At 34.7% G+C, this 14971-nt stretch overlaps 1 protein-coding gene across 13 annotated transcripts in view; it reads left to right on the plus strand.

Annotated features, from left to right (window-relative positions):
- SCAPER (S-phase cyclin A associated protein in the ER) overlaps positions 1-14971 on the plus strand; it is a 528946-nt gene that overhangs the window by 180469 nt on the left and 333506 nt on the right. For all 13 annotated transcript variants that reach the window (XM_032417309.1, XM_032417312.1, XM_032417306.1 and 10 more), the window contains 3 exons: positions 7404-7485; positions 9308-9460; positions 10008-10115. In XM_032417309.1, coding sequence (XP_032273200.1) covers positions 7404-7485; positions 9308-9460; positions 10008-10115 — 343 coding nt within the window. The remainder of the gene's footprint in view (positions 1-7403; positions 7486-9307; positions 9461-10007; positions 10116-14971) is intronic.

The following is a 14971-nucleotide window of genomic DNA, read 5'->3' on the forward strand; positions in this document are numbered from 1 at the left end:
TCTTATTTGTTGGGAGATTTTTGATTATTGATTCAATTTCTTTGCTAGTTATGGGTTGTTCAGATTTTCTATTTCTTCCTGTTTCAGTGTTGGTAGTTTATACATTTCTAGGAATTTACCCATTTCCTAGTCTAGATTGCCTAATTTGTTAGCATATGATTGCTCATAATATTCTCTTATAATTGCTTATATTTCTGTTGTGTTGGTTGTGACCTCTCCTCTTTCATTCATCATTTTATTTGGGTTCTTTGTCTTCTTTTTGATAAGTCTGGCTGGGGGGTTATCAATTTTTTTTTTTTTTATTATGTTATGTAGTCACCCTACAGTAAATCTTGTTAATTCTTTCATAGAACCAGCTCCTAGTTTTGTTGATCTGTTCCACTGTTTTTTTAATTTCTATTTCATTGATTTCTTCTGTAATCTTTATTATTTCTCTTCTGCTGGATTTAGGCTTTATTTGCTATTCTTTTTCCAGCTCCTTTAGGTGTAATGTTAGGTTGTGTATTAGACTTTTCTTGCTTTTTGAGGAAGGCCTGTATTGCTTATATACTTCTCTCCCATGACCGCTTTTGCTGTATCCCAATGGTTTTTGGACTGTCATACGTTCATTTTCATTGGCTTCCATGTATTTTTTTTAATTTCTTCTTTAATTTTCTGGTTGACCCATTTATTCTTTAGCAGGATGTTCTTTAACCTCCATGTATTTGTGGTCCTTCCAATTTTTTTCTTGTGTTTGACTTCCAAGTTTCATGGCATTGTAGTCTGAAAATGTTCATGGTATGATCTCAAACTTTTCGTACAGTTGAGGGCTGATTTGTGACCCTGTATGTGATCTTTTCTGGAGAATGTTTCATGTGCATTAGAAAAGAATGTATATTCTGCTTTAGGATGAAATGCTCTGAATATATTTCTTATGTCCATCCGGACCAGTGAGTCATTTAAAGCCTTTGTTTCTTTGTTGATCTTCTGCTTAGATGATGTGTCCATTGCTGTGAGTGGGGTGTTAATGTCCCCTAATATTATTGTATTATTATCAATGAGTTTAAGTTTATTACTAATTGATTTATATATTTGGCTGCTCCCAAATTAGGGGCATAAATATTTACAATTGTTAGATCTTCTTCTTGGATAGAACCCTTTGTTAAGATATAGTGTCCTTTTTCATCTCTTACCACAGTCTTTGGTTTAAAATCTAGTTTTTCTGATACAAGGATGGCATATAAGGGTGGCTTCTCTAGCTTTCTTTTGATGTCCATTGGCATGATAAATTGTTCTCCACCCCCTCACTTTCAATCTGGAGGTGTCTTTGGGTGTCAAATGAATCTCTTGTAAGCAGTGTATCAATGGGTCTTCGTTTTTTTTTATCCATTCTGATACCCTGTGATTTTTGATTGGAACATTTACTCCATTTACATTCAGAGTAATTATTTAAGGATATGAATTTAGTGCCATTATATTACTTGTAAAGTCATTGTTCCTGTAGATTATCTCTGTTCCTTTCTAGTCTTTGTTATTTTTGGTCTCTCTTGCCCACTCACAGGGTCCCCTTTAATATTTCTTGCGGAGCTAGTTTAGTGTTCATGAACTCCTTTACTTTTTGTTTATCTTGGAAACTGTATCTCTCCTTCTAATCTGAATGACAGCCTTTCTGGATAAAGTTTTCTTGGCTGCTTATTTTTCCCATTTACCATGTTGGATATATCATGCCATGGCTTTCTGGCCTGCCAGGTGTCTGTGGACAGGTCTGATCCTAGCCTAAGTGTCTACCTTGTATGTTAATGATCTTCTTCTTCTTCCTTTTTTTTTTTTATGTTATGTTAGTTACCATACAATGCATCATTAGTTTTTGATGTAGTGATTATGATTCATTGTTTTTGTATAACACCCGGTGCTCCGTGCAGTTTGTGCCCTCCTTAATACCCATCACCGGGCTAACCCATCCCCCCACCCCCCTCCCCTCTAAAACCCTCAGTTTGTTTCTTGGAGTCCATAATCTCCCATGGTTAATGATCTTCTTTCCTGAGCTGCTTTCAGAATTCTGTCTCTATTTTGGTATTTTTCAGGTTTCACTATGATATGTCATGGTGTTGACCTATTTTGTTGATTTTGAGGGGAGTTCTCTGTGCCTCTTGGACTTGAATGCCTGTTTCCCTCCCCAGATTAGGGAAGTTCTCAGCTATGATTTGCTCAAATATACCTTCTGTACCTCTCTCTCTTTCTTCTTCCTCTTGGACCCCAATAATTCTAATATTGTTTCGTTTTATGGTATTGCTGATTTCTCAGTCTCCCCTCATGATCCAGTAGTTGTTTTCCTTTCTTTTCCTCAGCTTCCTTCCTTTCCATCATCTTGTCTTCTATGTCACTGACTCTCTCTTCTGCCGCATTTGCCCTAGTTCTTAGAGCATCCCTTTTAGACTGCATCTCAGTTAAAACATTTTTAATTTCGGCCTGATTAGATTTTATTTCTGCACTAAGAGATTCCCTAGTGTCTTTTATGCTTTTCTCAAGCCCAGCTAGTAACTTTATAATCGTTATCCTGAATTCCAGCTCTGACATTTTACTTATATCTCTATCAATTAGATCTGTGGCAGAAACTATTACTTCTGGTTCTTTCTTTTGTTGTGAATTCCTCCTTTTAGTCATTTTGCCCAGAGAAGAATGGATGAACGAGAGAACAAAATGAAAAATATCAACCACTACCCAAGCGAAATACACACTAGACAAATCAAAGAGGTCACAAGCCAAAAAAGAAAACAAAAAGAAAAAAAGAGGTGAAAAAGAGAGTATATAATTTCCCAGGTGGACAAAATAGGGTGATTCACTTGGTCCTAGGTATATTTTGGTTTGTTATAAGATACTAAATCCCAAAATTGTAAAGAATGCAAACTTATATATATACATATATATAAATAAAATTGAATACAGTGAAAGGAAACCAAAAATGAAGAATGTATCTATAAAATGTAAATGTAAAAATGAAAATTGAAAAAAGACTTAAAAGAGTTGATAAAATAAGAAACTAGTTGAAAAGAAAAAAAAAAAAGAAGATTTTAAACTGAAAGAATAAAGACTCATGTGAAAAAATACCTCTGCTTTTTTATACTGTTTTCCCCTAGCACGGGAGTTTTTAAGTTATGAGTGATCTATAAACTTGGTGTTCACCTGAGGATCCTGCTGGTCTTCTGGGGGAGGGGCCTGTTGTACTGATTCTCAGGTGTCTTTGCCTGGGCAGAGTTGCACCACCCCTTGCTAGAGGGCTGAGCTCAGTGTAAGCTGCTTCAGTTGCTCTATGTGGCTTTTGTTCCCTGAAGGCTTTTCGCACCACTTTAGAGGATGGAAGTAAAAAAATGGCAGCACCCCACTCTCCAGCCCTGGAGCTGAACGATTTCGGCCCCCACTCCTCACTGCACCCTCAGGGAAAGGCAGTCAGTCCCTCTCATGTGCACCAAACTCCACAGACTCCTGCAGTGCACACCCGCACCAATCCTGGGGGTTGGGGGGTGTCTCATTATACCCCACCACTGGCTGGGCCCCTGCTCAGGGAATGTTTGCCCTATCCTGTGCACACCTGTGCCACTACTCCAAGGGGAAGGAGCCAGATCTCGCAGCAGTTGTTGCTTGCTGGGCCCCTGCTTGGAGAGCAGCCACCTGATTTTGCCATGGTTCATGGTTTATGGCAACACCTAGCTGAGAGGCCTTTCCGGGGCTCGCTAATTGTAGCCAGCTTCCTTGCTGCAATGCTTGGGAGCTCTGCCACACTTAGGCACCCCCGTTCTTTCTGTGACCCTGGGGATTCTGAGACCACACTGTCCCACCTACATTTCTGTCCTGCTTCACCACCTGAGCACCTTTCAGGCAGGGACCTTCTTCACAGGAGCAGACTTCTAAAAGTTCCAATTTTGTGCTGCACTGCTATATCACTTTCCAGTAGCCGGCTTATGGAGGCTCCTTCCCCCCGTGGTTTATCTTCTGATATATCCCCCCTCAGATTCATATGTCCGCACCTCCTACCTTGCAAAACGTGGTTACTTTTCTATTTGTAAAATTGCAGCAGTTCTTTTCTTAGATCTCAGGTTAAATTCACAGGTGTTCAGAATGATTTGATAGACATCTAGCTGAATTCCAGGGACCAGATGAAATGAGGGCCTCCTACTCTTCTGCCATCTTTCCTCCCTGTTCCCAATTAAAGATATTTTCTAATATTTTTTATGATTTTTTGATCCATGAGTTATTTAGAATCATGTTGTTTAGTTTCCAAATACTTGGGGATTTCTCCAGTTTTCTGTCGTTTTCTAATTAAATCTTTTTTAGTTGAAGAATATACTTTGTGTAAATTTAGTCCCTTTAAATTCATTGAGACTTACGGCCTTGGGTGTAGACTATCCTAGAGAAAGGTCCTACATGCTCTTGTAAAGTATTTGTATTATGTTGTTGTTGGATGGAGTGTTCTTTAAATGTCAGTTAAGTTAGTTGATTGTTTTGTCTAGACTTCTCTATGCTTACTGATTTTCTGTTTTGTTTTATTAATTTTGATAGATGGTTATTGAAATTTCCAAATATTTTTGAATTGTCTATTTATATTTTCAGTTTTGACAATTTTTGCTTTATGTATTTTGGTGCCTCAATGTTATGGGCATATAATATCTTCCTGGGCTATTGATTCTTTCATCATTATGAAATGTTTCTCTTTGACATTTTAAAAAATATTTCTTGCCTTAACATCAGCTTTTTTTTCTGTTTTAAATATTGCCATGGTCATTGTTTACATGATACGTCTTTTTCTGCCCTTCTACTTTCATCCTTTTGTGTCTTTTTATCTAAACTGTGTCTCTTATAGACTAAATATAGTTGAGGTTTCCTTTTCCATCTAGTCTAATTTCTGCCTTTTGATTAAAGTGTTTAGTCCATTCTCACTGAATGTAATTATTGATCTGATTGCATTTATATCTTCTACTTTGATACTTGTTTTCTATACATCTGAAGCGTTTTTTTCGTTCTCTCTTACTGCTGCCTTTTTTGTTAATACTTTTTAGTGCATCATTTAAAATTTTCATTTTTTAAAATATTATTTGAGAGAGAGAAAGAGCAGAAGCAGGGGGAGGGGCAGTGAGAGAGGGAGAGATGCAGCCTCCCCACTGAGCAGGGAGCCTGACAAGGGGCTTGATCCCATGAGCCTGAGATCATGACCTGAGCCAAAATCAATAGTTGAATGGTTAACTGACTGAGCCACAGGCACCCCTTTTTCTTGATTTTTAAAACTCTTATTTTAGTTTTGCTTAGTGGTTCCTCTCTTTATTACAATATTTGTCTTAATTTATGACAGTCTACTTTTGATTAAAACTAACTTAATTTTGGTAAAATAGAGCAACTTTGTTCCATTATAGTTCTGTAGCCTTTTCCTCATGTTATTATTGTCACATAAAGTATATCTATATATGTAATAAACTCAACAATGCAGTGTTATAATTATCTCTTTATGTAGTGCCACATTTTTCAAAGAAATTAGATTAAGAGAGAAAATATATTTATTAACATATTTACCATTTCTAGTGTACTTCATTTTTTTTTATGGATTCAGGTTACTTTTTGGCATAATTGCTTTTTAGCTACATGGGCTTCTTTCAGTATTTCTTGTAAGGAAGTTTTGCTGTCATTGAATTATCTTGCTATTTGCTTATCTGGGAATATTTTGCCTTCATTTTGTTTTTGGTTTTTAAAATTTTTTGTTATTGTAGTATATTTGACATTTTCCTTATTTTGAATGATAGTTTTGTTGGATACAGAGTTCCTGGCTTTGTTCTTTTTTGTTTTCAGTATTTTGAATCTTCTGACTTCTGTTTTTTCTGATATAAAAGTTAGTCATTAATTATATTGGTTTTCATTTGTGTAAGGTGAATTGTTTTTTCCTTTCTGCTCTCTGAATTTTCTGTTTGTCTGTAATCAGTTTGACTATGATTTCTCTAGGTTGGTTCTCTTCATGATTATTCAATTCTGTACATAATTAAGTTTGGGAAGTGTTTGGGCTTATTTGTTCAGATATTTAATTTTCATTTCTCTTCAGGCATCTCTGATTTGTCACATTTTCTCAAACTTTCCATGGTTTTGATGACCTTGACAGTTTTGAATAGTGGTCAGGTAGATTGTAGAATGTCCCTCAGGTAGGACTTGTCTGATGTTCTTCTCCTGGTTAGATTGATGTTATAGCTTTCTGGGAGAAAGAACACAGAAGTAACTAAGAATTACCATTTGTAACACGTCAAAGGTTCATGCTGTCAATTTGAATTATCACTAATTTTATTAACCTTGATCCCCTGGCTAAGATAGTGTTTGTCAGATTTCTCCATTGTATAGTTACTCTAAAATTTTTTCTATGCTATCCTCCTTGGAAGCAAGTCACTAAGCATAGCCAATACTGAAAAGGTGGGGAATTATTCTCTATCTCCTTGAGAGGAGAATTCCTACATAAATTATTTGCAATTCTTCTGTAACGGACATTTGTCTGTTCTATTTATTAAATGCTTTTTTAAGTGTCAGTGTGGACTTATATTTATTTTATACATTGTGCTATAAACCAATACTATTTATTTTGTTGCTCAAAGTGTTCCAACTTTGGACATTGGAAGCTCTTTCATTTGGCCCCTGTGTCCCTTCAACATACTTCATAATTTTATTTTTTGAACACTTTCTTGCTCTTCTGGCACTGCAAGATCCTCCATACTCATCCTGTGTTTTCTCTACTCCACCCCTAGAATCAGCCATTTGTTTAAGGAGTCTTGGTTCCTTTTATTGGAAAGTTTTTAAAGAAAAAACCTCTCTGTTGAGGTTCCCTATTTGTTGAATCATTGCCATAATATTTTTCTTTAGTTTGGCATACTTTCTTTTAATTCTTTGAACATATTTGTAACAGCTGTTTTGTAGTCTTTGCCTACTAAATACAGCATATGGCCTTCTTCAGAGACAGTTTCAATTGACTGCTTTTCTCAAAGCCTGGTCATACTTCTTTGTATGTCTCATAATTTGTGATTGTTTCCTTTGCTATTTCTTTTGTGTTTGTGAGTCTGTGCCTTTTCTATTCATTTCTTGTGGTTTTAGTGGTTTTTTGGAAGGCAACAGAGATAAATATGTTTTCAACATGCCGTATATAAATGAGAGTTCCAGAGGTAGTATTTAAACCCATACCTGGTATGGGTCCAGAAACCTATTTTTATAACTAAGAATTTGTGTTGCTTCTTAAACATTTATTGAGCATTATATTTGGGACTTAGGCACTCAGAAAAGAATAATTTAAAAAATAATATCCCTTTAGAATATGTAAGCCTGTGTATCCCAATTGTATTTTTTAACTTCATGAGATTTGTTACTCCAAGCAGTTGAGTTTATAATTTTTACTGTCTTTCTTACAGAGATAGGGAAGAACGATTGGCCGCACTCACAGCTGCTCAACAAGAAGCAATGGAAGAGCTACAGAAAAAAATTCAGCTCAAGGTAAGGATATTATATATTTTAATTTGGAATTCTAGAGCTTTCAATGGAGCATGAGGTTAAATATTTTATTTATGGAATTGTGTAAAAATTTTAATTAATTTGAATTCTTAATATTTGGATAATGAGACTTATATGATTTAGTTATGATCACTTCTAACTCAGCTATCAAAAAACTAAATTTTTTTTTTAAAGATTTTATTTATTTATTTGGCAGGGAGAGACAGCAAGAGAGGGAACACAAGCAGGGGGAGTGGGAGAGGAAGAAGCAGGCTTCCCGCAGAGCAGGAAGCCCTACGCGGGGCTCGATCCCAGGACCCTGGGGTCATGACCTGAGCCAAAGGCAGACGCTTAACGATTGAGCCACACAGGTGCCCCCTATGTATCTAAAATATATAAAGAGGGGCGCCTGTTTGTGTTCCCTCTCTCGCTGTCTCTCTCTCTCTCTCTGTTAAATAAATAAATAAATAAATAAATCTTTTTTCAAAAATAAATTTATTTTAATAAGATAAAACAATGTGGAGAATAATTAAAGGAATTTTAACATTTCTTGTTTTTGTACTAACCAATTTGTTAGTGACTTGAAGGCATTACTATTTGGCTTCTGATATTCATACTTTTAATTATTTACAAATAAACTAGAAGATGATTAGTGTAATTAGTTTCACTTGCTTTTCAGTGCTTGTAAGTTGTGCAATTGTAACTTGGGAAATTATGATTAACTGCTATTTTCTGGAAAGTCTTTAGCATTAGTAATACAGTTTCTAGCAGTATATGTCACACTGTGTAACAATTATTTACACATTGGCTTCTCATGGAGATAGTAAATTTCATAAGGTAGAAGACAATATTTTATTATTTGTGTAGTCCTAGAACTTTTATCATTCATTTAAATTTAATGCAGCAAAAATTTATTGAGCTTTGTGGTAGTTATGGGGTACAGAGATGAGTAAGGCATGATCCTAAGTTTCAAGAAACTCTTAAACTAGTGTGAGATTCAGATGCTGATAATTTCCATATGGATAGAGGTATACTTGGCGTGCTATGGAAGTACAGATGAGGACACTTGGTCTAACATGAAGGGTTTCAGAAGTCAGAGGAAACATTTTAGAGAATAACTCCTGAGTTGAAAGAGAGATGAGTTTAATGGATAGAATAGGTAGGTTCCAGTCGTATGAAAAAGTATGAGCATGAAGTCAGAAGTCTGGAATTGTGGTTTTTTTCAGCCTGGTTGTTTTTCTTTTGTTTGTTTTTGGGGGAAGTCACTGGAAGTGTAGAACAACCAGAAATGGTGTGGTGTGGAGTTAGTGTGGGTAGAGGTCTGTATCATGATGAGGTTTGTCTACTATCAGGATAAGCTTGGTCTTTACATATGGGTCAACATTTCCCATTGTGTATTCCCCAAAGTGCTTCTCCAAAGTATGTTGTAGTCAAATAAGTGTGTAATATGTTGCTTAGTATAGCTAGGTTTAATTGAGTCTTAGAGCACAGAAACATACCAGAGGCTCAGAATAGTTCTATGTTAAAAACCTGTTTAGGTTTAATTTACTGTTCTTCAAATTTATTGGATGATAGAACCTTTTCCACAAAACATTTAACAATCCCCCGTGGTATAGTTCTATGAAGCACACTTTAGGAGACGTTACTGTGCATGCAGGAGATATTAAAGGGCTTTATGTAAATTCTTGCTCTTAGTCTTCAAGTTAACACTGAATTAAGACATTCTTCTTTTATTTTAGAAAATTTAATGGAAATACTATTTTTTCAAGTTCTCAGTATAATTTGAATAATTTTTTATATTCTCACACTTTGACTTTATTCACAGCATGATGAAAGCATTCGAAGGCACATGGAACAGATTGAACAAAGAAAAGAAAAAGCTGCTGAGTTAAGCAGTGGGAGGCATGCAAATACTGATTATGCCCCCAAACTGACCCCTTATGAAAGAAAGAAGCAATGTTCCCTCTGCAATGTCCTGGTAGGTTGTCATTATTAATATTGTGATGATATAATTTATTACTAAAGTTTATTAAACTATGGAAATACATTCTCCCAGTCTTTTAAGATTCATACTAAGGCATGTGATGAGTACCACGGATTTTTGTCATGATTTTTATGCAAAGTAAGTACTAGAAAAATAGTATTGGCATTTAGGAGTAGCAGTGCAAAGTGCTGATGCAAGCAGTTGCTGCTGAAATGGCTATACCTGCTTAATTGTTAGCCCAAGCAATATTTTTGGGTACTTGGACCAAAAAAGAAAAGAGTATTTTTAGTGCTGAAACTTGAACTTTGATACTCAGAAGAAATGATATCCTGTTAAGGTTGGCCACGAAAGCATAGTTTTTTTGACCATGTGTCTTCTAGGGGATTATCAGAATTGTGTTTTAAGGAAAATATTTCTAAGCCTAGTATGTAAAGGCTAGAGTGATCTCAACTTGCATATAGTATACTGGTTTGAATATGTAATATTTATAATTAGATATAATTATATGTTGATTATAGTTGCTTTGATTTTATGCTTTTAGATCTCTTCAGAGGTGTATCTTTTTAGCCACATTAAAGGAAAAAAACACCAGCAAGCTGTGAGAGAGAATAGCAGCATCCAAGGGCGTGAACTTTCAGATGAAGAAGTGGTAAGCTTTACTTTCATTCATTTACACATATTTATTGAATAATCTAGTATGCTCTCTTTTATTATAAAGAATTGCATGTTCATATGTGATTATTTAAAACTATAACATTTAATAACTAATAAAATATAGTATATAAATGTGTCACTTTAGTGTACATTTTACCAAACATAGGAATAAGAGTGTAATACTGTTACATAATTTTAGTGCAAAAAAATGTTATCGTATTTTGATATTTTAATATCAAAGGAACTGAAGTGTATTATGCTAAGTGAAATAAACCAATCAGAGAAAGACAATCATCATCTGGTTTCACTCAAATGTGGAATCTAAGAAACAGTGCAGGGGATCATAAGGGAAGGGAGGGAAAACTGATGGAAAGAAGTCAGAGAGGGAGACAAAGCATGAGAGACTCTTAGCTATGGGAAAAAAACTGAGGGTTGCTTAAGAGGAGGTGGGTGGGGGGATGGGGTACCTTGGGTGAGGGGCATTAAGGAGGGCACGTGATGTGGTGAGCACTGGGTGTTACACGCAACTGATGAATTGTTGAACACTGCATCTGAAACTAATTATATACTGTTTTGGCTAATTAAATTTAAATAAAAAATAGTAAAGGAAAGATTTGTTTAGTGATGCTCTACATTTCTTATAAAATAGTTAACGATATGAATGTCATATAAATTGACACTTTTGTATGAATACAGTATTTAGAAATTTTCAGAAATGCATTATTTATCTACTTATAATTGTTTATAATGGAATTTAGATTTGTATGAATATTTTTATAAATATTTTACATATAGCTGTTATCTAGACATGGATGACATTGCTAATCTATGAATTTGTTGGTTCTATTTGTAATAGCAAATTTCTAAAGCTACCCAAAGATGAGACATTCATGTTTGTCGAGCATCTCTTAAGATGCCCAGGAAAGGTTATTGTGGTTCTATGAGGGTAGTACCTGTGTGTACATGCATGTGTGTGTTTAACTCCTTTTTTTCCCAGTGTAACATATATTAAGAGTACACAAATCTCAAGTATATAGTTTGATTAATATTTACATATGTTTCACTCACATGAAGATATAGATTATTTCTTGTACCCCAGAAGGCTCTCTCATGTTCTGTCCCAGACATGTCCGCAAAAGGTAACTAGTCTCTGACTCTAGCACCATCAGTTAGTTTTGTCTGTTCTGGAGCTTTACTTAAATGTTATCAGTCAGTATGAACTTTTTGTGTCTGGTTTCTTTCACCCATCCCTAACTCTGTGAGATTGATGTTTAATGTTTATATGAAGCTATAGTTCATTCTTTTTTGTAGCTTTTTGTCAATGCTTTCTAGGCAAAGACCATCAGGAACACATCTGTAGTTGAATAAAATTGGGTTTTATTAATTTATTAAAAGAATGGAAAATACATACTATGGGGAGTTATGGAGTTTCTCAATAAGGTGTTAGAATGGACTTACAGGATTTGGGCTTGTGCTAGGTGATTTGGTTGGGAAGGGGAGAGTTCAAGGACTTGGGGCTTTGGTCTGGATTGAATGCTGTCAGGAAGCACAGGTAATTTTGTGGTTGCTTCTTAATAAATCAATAAATCTTAGTGAAATAGGAGCACCAAAGCCACTGTTTTCTCCTGAGTTTCTGGACATGACCAATGCGTGAATGGAAATTGCACATAGTTATTCTCTGTGATTTTCTCCTTTTGAGGATTTTCCCCCTCAAGTTCCAATCACTTTGGCAGCTCGAAACCAAGTTCTGTCTCTTCAGCTCAGTAAGGCTGCTACTTTCAGCTTGCACTGTTCTCCAGTGCCAAAAATAGGCATAAGCCCTTAAGGAAAAATCCAGAGTGAATGTGGAGCTCATCTCATGTGCTTCCTCTCTTCTAGGGATCATGGTCTCTCAAGTCCTGGCTCTGTTGGCTGTTCTTTAATTGCCTTCAAATTGATGTTTTATATATTTTGTGCAACGTTTTGAGTTGGAAGATAGTCCAGTATAAGCCAGTTCACTGTGGCTGGAATTGGAAGTCTCCTAATGTTTAATTCCTGTATATCCATTGTTTGACATGCTTGACACATAGTAAGGTATTTAGTAAAAGTTCATTGAGCTGAGTTGAACTGAAAGGTTATAAGAATGGCTTTAGGTATCACTAATAAAACATGTAATTAATCATCTATTTAGTTCACCTCAAATAAATTTTTGTCCTTTATTCAAATTGTATTGGTATTTTAAGAGTGAATAGTAAGGATTTTTTTTTACTTGAATCATTCATATAATTATCCCCATTCACTATTTAAGTTTGCTGTTTAGAACTAGAGTCATGTGTATGTGTATGCCACTTTGAAAAAATCTTAAATTGCTTTCATTAGTTAGAATTTAATTATTCCATTTATAAAAATTATTTGTAATTAAATTCTCTTAATTAAAAAACCACATAATTTAATTTATAACAAATTGTTTAAACATTTTCTGGAGTATTGCTATTATGTAAATTGAAATCTAAATTTTATGTGTTTTACTTCAGAGAGAAAAGTTGAGAAGGAAAGAATATTTAGTTCATGCAATTTGGAAGAAAAATATGCAGTATTATCCAACTTTTGTAGCTATTATAGCATAGCCTGATGTTTAGCTGTTGTGATTTGAGATTTGGTTGATGTGTTCATTTTGTGTACTATTTCAGCTCAAAGGAATTAAATTTTCTTAAGGTTCTCACTTAATTCATGTAGTTATTCTTGGTTATAGCCCTTTCTTCCTGAAAACAAGCATGCAATATAGCATGAATTATGTGATATAGTAAAGCAATTTTATATTTACTCATATGGAAGTTTCATTTTTAATCAGTGGAGGTATTTGTATAGTAAACATACTTGTTCTACTTAAAGTTATTACTTGTCATCTGTGATGTTTTTATGTTATATACACCTTGTCTGTGACCCTTCTTCTTTGACATGTAAGATTTTATTTATACCACCTCTGACCTAATAAAATTGCACCTTTGACCTTATGCACTTGACATATCAGATAACTTACTCTTGATCTTTGACACATTTTGTTTTAAGCCTGTTAAACATAATAGGTAGCTGCCCAACAAGAAAGGTATATTGTTTTGTGTTTTTATTGTAATTTTACAAGGGAATTTTTCTTGTTTTTTGAGACTTTACAAAAAGAGCTGTTTTATGTTTTATTTTTTTTTCTCTTCATCTTAGAATCCACATGATAAAAGTAGCTAATTTTTGAAGGTCACAACAAATGGGTGCTAGTTTAAATACATTCCAAAATTTAATTTTTATACATTGCTAAAGAAATAATAAAATATAAGTTTTAACTAAAACTCTGATTTCTGTGTCATCCTGTTTTCACACTGATATCTAAAGAAGCTAATAGTGATTTTTGTGGACATTGAATGAAGTACAATTATATATAGAGAATGAAGTTGAAAAGGTTTTTTTTTTTTAATCCATATATTTCTCTTTGTAGGATTCCTTGGCTTTAAAAGCATATAAAGTATACAAGCTCTGTTTGTTAACCTGTGTACTTACATAAAGTTTATTTTCATTTGCTGCATGGATTATAAAAAGGAGTTTCATGAAGGATGTTAACTATAATTTATTGGATGTTTACAACCAAATGTGATTTTATAAATCCCAAATTAGTATTTCAATGTGGGAAAATTATGCACATTAGGTGACTGAAAGAAAAAATGATATTTTAAATTAGCAAAACTGTAAAGACATTACTGTATTCAATGAAATGTAAGCTGATTTCTTTCGCCAGAGGGTGCTGGTGTTGAGGTGAAAGAAATCTCCTAGATGTCTCCCAGAATTGAGGACAGTCCAGGAAACAATAGATAATTCCTGATTGATTCGTTTCCTTACCTTGCTTACCTATGTAGAAGCAAAAGTATTTGTTCTCTTTTTTATAATCATGTTAGGAAAGCATTTTGTCTACTTTTCAACAGAAAATCAAGTCAGATGAACAAACTAGAACTCATTTAGAATTAATCTTTTTTTTCTCCCCAGTACCTCAGTTGGGTACACTTTAAGTTAGATTGGGAAATTATCTAAAAATGTCTTACCCTTTCTTATAGGATATAGCTTCCATTGCCTAAATTTTCTCTCTAATAGGATGGGAAAAATTTTATGGTGTGTGTGTGTGTGTGTTTGTGTGTGTGTGTGAGAGAGAGAATGTGCGAGAGAGAATTGTGTGAGAGAGAACATGTGTATATATTCAGTGTATAACACACACATATATAGCTGATTGTTAACATATATTTCTTCTAACTTTTGGAATTCTTGTGGTAAATTCACTCACATTGTAACTAGGGACATGCAGAGAATATTTGGCTATTTATCCATAGCTGAGTTAGTCCTCTTCATTGGTTTAAAGAAAGATTTTTAACTAGGTAACCAATTTGTTTTAAACTTTAGTTTGACCCAATAATTTAAACAGTTTCTCTGGTTTGTACCTAAGCTCTTTTGAATAACAATCCTAGGTCCCCATCCACTTGCTTATACCTGTGTGGATTAAAGGAAGAATATGGCTTATAGGACCCCATATTACGAGGAAAAGTTGAGGTCTTTCTACGTAATGTCTTCTGTCTTTTCCGGTTTCCAGTTTGAGGCCCTTTTCTACCTGTTCACTTAGTCTTCTCTGGGCCATCAGTCCTGAAAAGTGGCTGGTGAACTCTTGATCTGTTCTTTCCACTTAGTGTTCCAGTGGAACATCAGACATTTATTTACCTCTTCCTGACCAGGTCACCCCTCAGTCTTCTCTGCCTACGTATCTCTGAGTCTTTGCCATAACCTTCATTCTGGCCCTGGCAGGCCTTTTGGCTTCTAGCACAGGGTTCATACCACATAAGA

This window comes from Phoca vitulina, unplaced genomic scaffold (genome assembly GCF_004348235.1).
Source record: "Phoca vitulina isolate PV1807 unplaced genomic scaffold, GSC_HSeal_1.0 scaffold20, whole genome shotgun sequence".
NCBI classification, from domain to species: domain Eukaryota; kingdom Metazoa; phylum Chordata; class Mammalia; order Carnivora; family Phocidae; genus Phoca; species Phoca vitulina.